Source organism: Pan troglodytes, chromosome 6, assembly GCF_028858775.2.
Source record: "Pan troglodytes isolate AG18354 chromosome 6, NHGRI_mPanTro3-v2.0_pri, whole genome shotgun sequence".
NCBI lineage: Eukaryota > Metazoa > Chordata > Mammalia > Primates > Hominidae > Pan > Pan troglodytes.
Window position 1 is genome coordinate 151,049,390 of NC_072404.2, and position 10,611 is coordinate 151,060,000.

The window sequence follows — 10,611 nt, forward strand, 5'->3', positions numbered from 1 at the left end:
AAACTTCCAGTCTTGGGTTTTGCATGTAGCATTTCCATTCCTTACAGATGAATGAGTTCTTTTTTCCCTATTGACTATTAGGGCTTTGCCTTGTGGAAAGGAATAGGGTGGTGAAGGGAAAATATTTTGAGATCTTGCCTGCTCCTAATAGGGAGTTTGTGACACTTAGATTTTCAAGTGTTCATTTTATACCTTTCCCAAATCTGGTTGCAGTGTATTAAGTCAAGCATTGAAGACCTAACATATGGCATGTTTTGCAAGGCACAGGGAAAGAAAAATGAACTGAGAACAGTGAGACCTTGTGGAAGTTCCCAGGGTGGGACGTTGCAAACCCTGGGTCCTAGGCCTTCCTGAATCACAGCCTCGGTGGGAGGATCTTATGAAAGGTACAGTGCAGTTGCATCATCTTACACAGTTGTACAGGACTGGGACCAAAAAGGTGCCATGTAAATAGTGCATGCAATTGTGTTCAGTGTTCATTCAGTGAGGACAGCCCCACTGAGCTACCTGTGTACTCAGGTGGTCTCGGTTCCCTTTGCGTTCTAATGGTTTGAGTTTCTTGCTGTACTGAGAGTGATTCTAGTGTTTAGAGACTTTTTCAAACATCATGGTCTCCAGATGTGAAGCCAACTACCTCATTTATTGTATGGTTGAACAAACAGATTTGTTCTGATGTTGGAAGGAAAACTAGCTGCTTTTGATTTATTAAAAGATGGTACATGAGTGTTTGTGATATGTAAATACTAATGTGAAAGATTGTATACCATGTACTTAATGTCTGACTTAGTGGAATTTCAAAGGCAACTTTGACTAAGCAAATTTGATAAAGAATTGGCTTAAGAATAAGATGCAACTATACTTAGTGACTTTGGCTCACAGTTTCATCATCCATAAAATATTAGAAGATAAAATTAAATTATATTTGCAAGAGACACAAGACTATTAAGGAGGGCTAGAAGTTATCCAACAGTGGAGTGATTTAGATGACAAGGAGTTATTAATCATATTTGCCATTTCCTGTCACTGGAATGGGTAACCTTGCTTGGCTTGAATCCCCAGTTCTGGGAAAGAACAGTGCTGTGCTTGAGAGCAGTTTAGTAGACCAGACTGAAATAAACGCTCTTTCTAAATTGGCTAGTTGAATGCATTCACTACTCGGAACACCTGGCAGCAGTTGCTGGCACAGCTTTCCCTTCAGGAGTGAGTCAGGTTCTCACATAGTTGAATACTGGCCAGTAATTCCAAGTCCACTTAATTCTAAATCAACTTTTCTTTCTCTTTTTACTTATACTCCCAGAATCTTACGGATTGCACCTTTGTCCTGTTGTCTGACTTAGGGGCAAAGGATCTGTGTTCTGTGATGGTTCATAAATGTGATGTTTGGCTGCTCTGATAATAAGAGTAATACCCTGACTCTTTTGAAAATTTAAAGCAAATGACTTTAGAGATGTTGGCTGGATCAAATCAGCTGTAGCATGCCTAACATTGGTATTTCATTTGGGCTTGTGAGGTCTTAACTATTATATTGGACAAATAATTTTGGTCTAACTCACAGGGCAGAAGCACTGATGTTCCCGTTAACCATGGTCAGTCACATTCTGTGGTTGAAGCACATGTTTGTGGTGGTTTCTTTTGCTCCAAAAGAAACTTTACAACTCACAGATGCTTGATCAATTAAGGGAGTGATTTTATAGATAAATTATTGTGGGAAAACAGCACGTGCTATCAGTAGTAACTTAAAATCACTTAAAACAGTGCAGTAATTGTAGGGGACTCCCTTTCCCCTAAGACATATTTAGCAAACAACTGATGGGAGAAATAAAAAATATGTAACTCTAACAAACTAGAGGGATTGAGAGCTATCTCCAGTCATGTAGCAAGGATATCTATCATGGAGAAAACGGCATGGTCTTCAGGAGGAGAAAGAAGCCTTGATTTCCAGACAGTTGTTTTCTCATGGGACACGTTTATTGAGCATTTACAGCTTACCACATTGTAGAAGTTGCTGGGGGATTTCAAGAGCCATAGACAGCTCTTCTCCCTCAAGGGGCTCATGTAGGGATGTGTAGGAAGTGACAGATGTGTTTGGATCTTTGGCTACTACCTAATACTTTGTTTTCTCAGGAACAAACTACTTATTAAATCCAGAAGCAAGGCAGTCTAATATAATAATAATGCTGTGGTCTTAATTATAGTTTTGGTTTCCCTTATAAGACACATAGGAAAGTTTTCCCTCCCTCCCAAAACTTAACCAAGGCAATAGTATTTGTGGTTAGTGACAGGTGGAGAGAGAGATGTTAATCTCAATGTATCTTCTTTCTTGACTTCCCTTTCCTTTTGAGACGGAGCCTCGCTCTGTCGCCCAGGCTGGAGTGCAGTGGTGCGATCTCAGCTCACTGCAACCTCTGCCTCCCGGGTTCAAGCGATTCTTCTGCCTCAGCCTCCTGAGTAGCTGGGATTACAGGCATGCACCACCACGCCCGGCTAATTTTTGTATTTTTAGTAGAGTCGGGGTTTCACTCTACTAAAACCCTGTTGGTCAGGCTGGCCTCGAACTCCTGACCTCATGATCCGCTTGCCTCAGCCTCCCAAAGTGCTGGGATTATAGGCGTGAGCCACCGCGCCCGGCCGACTTCCCTTTCCTTTGACTAATAGAACAACACCAGCCTCTTTCTGAAAGGGAACACTATATGGGAATTTGGTGCCAAGGTAAAGGGGAGTCATTGAGGAGAGATGCTTAAAAGGGTATGAAAGTAGTGATGAAAGAGTACTAATTGCCATGAAGAAGACCTACTAAGAATGCCTTCTTGTGGAGAGAACTTAGGATAGAAGCACTTAAGAGAAAGGAGCTGACGGCCGGGCGTGGTGGCTCACACCTGTAATCCCAGCACTTTGGGAGGTTGAGGCAGGTGGATCACCTGAGGTCAGGAGTTGGATACCAGCCTGGCCAACATGGTGAAACCCCATCTCTACTAAAAATACAGAAAACCAGCTGGGCGTCGTGGCACATGCCTGTAATCCCAGCTACTCAGGAGGTTGAGACAGTAGAATCGCTTGAACCTGGGAGTGGAGGTTGCAGTGAGCTGAGATCGTGTCACTGCACTCCAGCCTGGGCAACAGAACGAGACTCCATCTCAAAAAAAAAAAAAAAAAAAGAGAGAAAGGAGCTGACATTAGGTTTTGAGTTCTGGGTGAGGTTTCCCACAAAAAAGATGTCACTGGTTTCACTCTGCCTTGGTAGGATGACTTGGGTATCTTTCTACTCCTAAGAAGGTATTAAGAATAACATAAAACCTAGTGAGTTTGCAAGGCTTAGCCTCTGAAGGGTGACTAAGACAGGCTTTCTTTTCCTGTCTTCAGAATGAATGGATTACAAAGACTAGATACAACTTTAGGTTTTCTTTGTCTTCTTTTTTTTTAATTTAATTTTTATTTTCTTTTTCTTTTTCTGTGAGCCTATGGCTTGTATTGAAACTTTAGGTTTTCTTGAGCTGTGGTGCTGAGGGCAGGAAGAAGACACTAACAGCGAAGCATGTGTTTGTGGTTGTTGGAGGATTCCTGCAGTTCACTTGAGGTGGCAGAATCTTCTGGTGGAGGGATGCCCTCCGGCATGGGTCTGGGGTTGTGTGCTCCTGGCTCCTGGTGGTCCTAGTGGTTTTCTTTGCCTGTGGTCCAGATTCTGCTGGATACTGGCAGCTCCTGTGGTTGGGCCCGTTTGTACACTTGGCGTTAGGCTTGATCAGTGATGTTGCTGACCCTCGCCCATGCTGGGTAAGTGTCCAGGTGGAAGAGGCTAACTCCCCAGGTGTTGATGGCCACCATTACTATCACCAGTCCAATAACGTTGACTCCCAGGCCAGCTTTCACCTGCAGGACACAAACCAGCACACCCTAGTCACTCTGACCAGCAGCAGCACAGATCCCCAAGTCCCCCTTCTGTTCCTGCAGCCTATGCCTTGTGGCCCAGATTAGTTCCCAGTTGCTGCCTGGGGTGCTCTAGCATTGCCTTGTAGGGTGCACAGGACTGTGGAAAGGTGGGAAAGGGACAATTAGAGTCATCTCCACTTCATGCTTACAGCACTCTCACTAGATTTCAAGTGGAAGCCTAGAAGGTATGTTAGTTACTTGGAACACCCACTCTGTGGAACGTGAAGAGGTATTTCTGCAGCTCACTGATAGGGAAATGTGCTAAACAAAACTAACCAGATCTCTGTAAAGCAGGAACTTCTCAGAGCCCCTATGCGTTAATACAGGGAACTTGTACGAGGGGCTATATTACATGAAGCCTTTGCTACTGTTACCTTTTTTTAAGGAACAGCTCATGGAAATAGTGTACCTTGAGTTCACTTGGGGAAACGGTTTAGCTGCCTCTGCTCAGCTCTTCCTCAAGAAGGGGACACAGGCGTGCTAGCTGGAATGGAGCCTTTGCTTCTTTCCTCTGAGGGAATTACACCTCAGTGACTGACCCTTTTCACTTCTGCCTTGACATTGACACTCACAGTCTGAAGTGGGGGATGTGAGGGATGATGGGCTGGCAGAGCCAGATGGAAAAATGTGTCCTGTAAGGATAGCTGGCATCCTCCCAAGGAGTAACCAGGCATATAGCATGTAGCCAAGACAAGTCACTAGCTGGCATTAAGTTGGGAAAATTGCAAGGGGAAAGTGGATGCTGGGAAATTGTTTCAAGCAAATGGCTAGACATGTCCTCTCTCTCCTGCCGTCTGGTCGGGGCCCCCTGGGCATTTTGGCATGGAGGACAGCCCATGTTTCCCCACAGGTGAGAGGGCAGGTTCTAGCAGGGCTAAATTAAGGAGTGTTAGAGTTGAAAGGGACCCCATGGAGCATCCAGCTGGAACCTCATCATTTAGCAGATGAGGAAATTGAAGTCAAGGTAGTGCCCAAGCTGGGAATAGTGCCCAAGACTGGCTCACTTCTTGTCACCTGGTACCTTTGAAAATTACTGCCTCTGATCATTTGATTCCAGTGTAGAAAGCTAGGGGTCAGTGGTGGGGGCACACAGCAGAGGAGGCGGGAGACAGGAGAGCTGGGGTAGAGCTCAGCGTGAGCAGACTGAGGGTTACACAGTAAGATGGGAGAGGAGAGGGATGGCTGGGACACTCCATTCAAGGAAGTATCACGGATGACTTAGATGAGCAGTTCGAACAGTCGAAAGGACCTGAATAGGCTGAGAGCGGTGACTCACACCTGTAATGCCAGCACTTTGGGAGGCCAAGGCAGGCAGATCACCTGAAGCCAGTAGTTCAAGATCAGCCTGACCAACATGGTGAAACCCCATCTCTACTAAAAATACAAAAATTAGCTGGGCATGATGGCGCACACCTGTAGTCCAAGGTACTCTAGAGGTTGAGGCATGAGAATCACTTGAACCTGGGAGGCAGAGGTTGCAGTGAGCCGAGATCGCACCACTGAACTCCAGCCTGGGTGAGAGTGAGATTCTGTCTCAAAAAAAAAAAAAAAAAAAAAGGATAAAAAAGGACCTGAATATCTGCCACCAGCCTGAAACTTTTTTTTTCTTCCTTTCCTCTATTTGTTACTTTACAGGGCTGCCCGAGAACAAGTTTGGCTCCCATGAAAAAAAATTGTCAGACCATCAGTAATTTGTATCAGTGTTTTCCATCCTCTCCCCCACCCCCTCAGCCCTGGATACTAAGTATAGCAGCAGGTGTATAGGTAGAGGAGTAGAAGGTAGATAGGCCCAGTGCTAAAGTGAGCAGCAAAATATCTCAAAGCCATCTTTTGTGAGCCCAGCTGAAAATGAAAATGAATGGTGGACGCTTCATTTTCCGTTGTTGCTTCAGGGGATTCTTGCCTGGGCCGGGGTGGAGGGTGAGTTGAGCAGAAGAATCCTGTTTTCTCAAAATACCTTTCACCCTAGGTTCATACACTTCCTCATTCTCATCTTCTGTGAATAAACAAGTAGCTTTCTCAATGAATGTCTCCACTGGCCTAATGAAGAAACGAAGGCAAAACTTGTTTGCACAGGCTCATGCCTTCTGGAACTGGGCCACAGCCTGTCTGTTCCAGCTTTCTCTACCTAGGTACCCACTTCCTTCCAGGGAAGGGTTGGGGAGAGCACATTCTTGCTATCCTTGGTGCTTATAGACCAACCAAAAACCTTTTTGTAGGTGCTATTCTTGCTACCACACTGGGTTTAGTGTTGACAGGCCAGGGACACTGCTACAAAATAAGCTTTGAAAGAAGGCTGCAGAGCTGTCATCCCTGTCCTCATGGCAGCTGGGCCTGGCAGGGAGAGGGCACCCCAACTCACCATATCTTTGATCTGGCAGTGCCCATAGCTGAAGACGATGGCATTAGGGGGATTGCCCACAGGCAGCATCACTGCAAAGGAGATGCACATGGTGACTGGGATCAGGGTGTAGAGGGGGTTAATGTGCAGCGTTTCAGACTAGAAGAGAGAATTCACAGAAACATTCACGAGATTAGCCTTGCATTTCCTGTGCTTAATGTCAGGAGCATGCTTTAATGATGACTTGGTGCTGGCTAACCTTAGCAGGACACTATGTGGAGGCGTAGTTAGGTCTCTGCCCTCTGGGGCATGCAGTCCCTTGACAACCTGAATAGGCTGATGCTGCTTACTTGCTCCACATGGAAATATGGCTTTGAGTTACTCCCTAGAAGGGATGTTTGATTTTTTTGGTGTTATTCTAAGGAATTGGTTCCTAAACTTTATTCTTTAGCTGAGACTTCCTTTCCTTAAACTCAAATCTCATGAATAGGTTGCTTTGATTGAAGTGGGGATCCCTCAGTCTTACGGTACAGAACTAAGGTGGTTTTTTTTTTCTAGGGAAGATAATTGTTTTATATGGGATTTGAATCCATGGTCCTGCTCTCAGTGTTGCCAAGTTTTAACTGCACTCTCTTGCTCGCAGGAGCAAGATGACGGAAGGGAGAAGTTGGGGTCATCTGAGCAATGAGCAGAGAGTATGGCTCTGGGGTTAGAAAGAGCAGTAGGAGACTATGTTGCTGGGGTCAGGAGGGGCCTTCATTTCCTGGATTCTGCCTCCCAGAATGGGACAGATGAAGCATTGGGTCAGATGCATCACCTTTCCGGCTGCTTGGCCAGGCTAAGATCTGGCCGTTGCTCCCCTCCCTTATTCTATTCACAACAAATTGGTCTGAGGCTGTGGAGCAAAGCTGACCTTGCTCCCAATCCTCAGAACTTCCCGGAGGACAGTGAAACTCAGTGGAGGCTGTGATGATTGTCTGAGTTGTGATCTCAGTCTTTTCAGCTGTGTGTGTTTTACCTCCATTTTCTGTGGCTACCTCTTTGGCCCTACTCAGGTTTTATCTCAGGAGAGAAAGGTCGATAATGATTGCGGGGAATTGAAATGATAGGGTTTGAATATTATTTTGTATGTTCTTTGGTTTCCACTCAGGGCTGCCCCTAAACTAATCCTACTCTTTTGGACAAAGGTTTCTAGAACTCTTGCTATGATTTATTAGTGTATCTTTTTATTTACTAGTTGCTATTTGAAAAACTTCATTTTTCAAAATAGGAATTGAACACCAATTAGTGAAGGCTGTGGGCAGTAACCAGAGGAGAGCATACAGCTACGGAAGCTGCCCTGAGCCAGGCCTGCCACTCCAGGCCCCTGGGACAGCCTGTCTGGATGTCTGGGAGCTCCGCACTACTCACCAGGCTGCACAGGATGGGCAGGAAGATGGTGATGGTTGCTGGGTTGCTCACAAACTCAGTGACAATGGACACGAGGATGCATGCCAGCAGGGTGACAGCCCACGGTGGGAGGCTGCTCAGGGACAACATCTGGTTCCCAATCCATGTAGAGAGGCCAGAGCTCTGTAGGAAGAGGTGTTACAGTAAGAAGAAAGGAGAAGAAGCACATCCCAGCTAGAGATCTTAGACTTCAGAAGGTCAGGGATGTTGGAAGGCTGGACGACCAGGGATCCTCTGATCTTTAGTCTGACTGGAACCAGAGGTGTTCCTGATTTTTATGAGTCGATCATTTTTGTAGCTCAGAAAATTGGTTTTTATGATTGCACAACATTCAGTGTTTGGGTTTCGTCATGGGACATGGAGAGCCACCCTAATTGCCATGATCCTTCTTAGGACTTTGCCATGACAACTTGTCAGAGGTTGGAGATCTTTGCTCCTCAACTTCAGTCTCGTTACCCTTTCTCTAGCCTCTGACATCCTTACCCTGTGCATTGATTCGACAATGCCCTTCACAGAGTGCCAAGTATAGCCATTTAATCTGCTTTTGAAATCAGTTTATTTTGTTACCTAAAAAAGGGAAAAAATTCTCAACATCTGTGGATAGTAGCCTTTCCTGTGTTTTTAAGGAGATGAACAGGCAGGGCTGAGCACTGGAGGTTTTACAGGAGTAATAAAGTAGAGGGGGATAAAAGTCTATTTCCACTTAGTGGAGAAGGTGCCTCTTAAGTGCCATGGAGGCTGGTCATTCAGCCCCAACCTGTTTTAGGTTCAAATCTCATCATGGCTGACATTAGTTCTACTATCTGTCAGGAATTTTTTTTTAATTAAGAGGAGGGTCTTGCTCTGTTGCCCAGGGTCCAGGATGAGTGCAGCGGCATGATCACAGCTCACTGCAGTCTCAACCTCCTGGGTTCAAGCAATCCTCCCACCTCAGCCTTCCAAGTAGCTGGGACCACAGGCACATACCATCACGCCCTGCTCTTTTTATTTGTAGAGACAGACAGAGTCTTTCCATGTTGCCCAGGCCTGTCTCAAACAGACCTGGGCTCAAGCGATTCTCCCACGTTGGTCTCCCAAAGTGCTGGGATTATAGGTGTGAGCCACCGCACCTGGCCTGCCAGTGCTTTTTGAAGACACAGATATGAAGGCATATTGACCGTCCTGAATTTATTCCACTAGCAACAGTTACACACATCCACTTAAATAAATGAACATTCTGGCTGGGTGAGGTAGCTCACACCTGTAATCCCAGCACTTTAGGAGGCTGAGGAAGGTAGATCACTTGAAGTCAGGAGTTTGAGACCAGCCTGGCCAATGTGATGAAACCCCACCTTTACTAAAAATACAAAAATTAGCTAGGTGTGGTGGCACGCGCCTGTAATCCCAGCTATTCAGGAGGCAGAGGCAGGAGAATTGCTTGAACCCGGGAGGCAGAGGTTGCAGTGAACCAAGATTGTGCCTTTGCACTCCGGCCTGGGTGACAAGAGTGAGACTCTGTCTCAAAAAAAAAAAAAAAAAAAAAAAAAAAAAAAAAAAAAAAAAAAAAAAAATTCCCACTTGGAATGATTCATTTGGTTGGAAGATGTTCACCTGCAAATAGGGAGGGCTACCTCCCTATCCTAAAAAATGAAAGGTATCATTGAGTTTTGTATTAAAAACTCCAGGTTGCCATATGCATCCTGCCTCCCTTCCTCTCTCTCTTCTATGGTGACAGGCTCTGCCTTTTCCCATGGTACCCTAGAAACTGCGAATAGCAATGACAATATGTAGAGCAGGGACAGAAAGGAAGGTGAGACATTTATGATTCCTCAAGCTCTTAAGTCCTGCTACGCATGCTTTACTATTAAAGACCGCCTTCCCTACACTGCCAGCATGTTACTTTTTCTCCTCTCTTCCAAATTCATCAAAAGCTCATTTCATCTCTACAGTACCCTGGCCACCTCCTGGCAAGCTCATAGACAACTGAGGACCAAAGGCCTTCAGAATTCTCTCTGTTGTAGCCACTTCACCTTGTAGAACTTTTCTTCCTTTTTTTCCTCTCAACTCACTGAGAGCTTACAAACCCAATATGTGCAGACTGCATCAATTAATGCTTGTTTCAGAGCCCCAAGGCCTCCAGGAACTCTTTAATTGTTCCCTCTGGTAACACATTAAACCTTGCTCATTGGACAGAGGCAGGGGAGGAACAGCAGTTAGTTGAATGGAAATGGTACATTATATAAAGAGATGGAGTTTTACTTAACATGTTATCCAAATAGTACTGGTAAGTAAAGTGAAATAATTTTTTTTTTTTCTTTTTGAGACAGAGTTGTGCTCTGTCGCCCAAGCTGGAGTGCAGTGGCACCATCTCAGCTCACTGCAACCTCTGCCTCCCGGGTCCAAATGATTCTCATGCCTCAGCCTCTCGGGTAGCTGGGATTACAGGCATGCGCCACCATCCCCGGCTAAATTTTTTTTTTTTTTTTTTGAGAGGAAGTCTCACTCTGTCACCCAGGCTGGAGTGCAGTGGTGCGATCTCCGCTCACCACAACCTCTGCCTCCCAGGTTCAAGCAATTCTCCGGCCTCAGCCTCCCAAGTAGCTGGGATTACAGGCGCCTGCCACCACACCCAGCTAATTTTTGTATTTTTAGTAGAGATGAGGTTTCACCATGTTGGCCAGGCTGGTCTCAAACTCCTGATCTCAGGTGATCCACCCACCTTGGCCTCCCCAAGTGCTGGGATTACAGGCATGATCCACTGTGCCCAGTCCCTGGAGTTTTGCTTTTGTCACCCAAGCTGGAATGCAGTGGCACGATCTCGGCTCACTGCAACCTCCTCTTCCTGGGTTCAAGTGATTCTCCTGCCTCAGCCTCCCAAGTAGCTGGGATTAAAAGTGTCCGCCACCACGCCTAAC

General features: G+C 45.8%; 1 protein-coding gene and 1 long non-coding RNA gene across 5 annotated transcripts in view; one reads left to right on the plus strand and one right to left on the minus strand.

The window, feature by feature from the left end:
- Nucleotides 1-213: 213 nt before the first annotated feature.
- Nucleotides 214-10,611, plus strand: part of LOC134810575 (uncharacterized) — a 14,886-nt gene continuing 4,488 nt past the window's right edge. Inside the window, exon 1 of the long non-coding RNA XR_010159009.1 lies at nt 214-386. This is a non-coding gene — a long non-coding RNA (uncharacterized LOC134810575). The remainder of the gene's footprint in view (nt 387-10,611) is intronic.
- Nucleotides 3,402-10,611, minus strand: part of SLC13A4 (solute carrier family 13 member 4) — a 47,137-nt gene continuing 39,927 nt past the window's right edge. For all 4 annotated transcript variants that reach the window (XM_001146756.7, XM_009454276.5, XM_016958196.4 and 1 more), the window contains 3 exons: nt 7,679-7,840; nt 6,290-6,427; nt 3,402-3,867 (listed from right to left, as the gene is read on the minus strand). In XM_001146756.7, the coding sequence (XP_001146756.4) occupies nt 3,730-3,867; nt 6,290-6,427; nt 7,679-7,840 (438 nt within the window). In that variant the 3' untranslated portion in view covers nt 3,402-3,729. The remainder of the gene's footprint in view (nt 3,868-6,289; nt 6,428-7,678; nt 7,841-10,611) is intronic.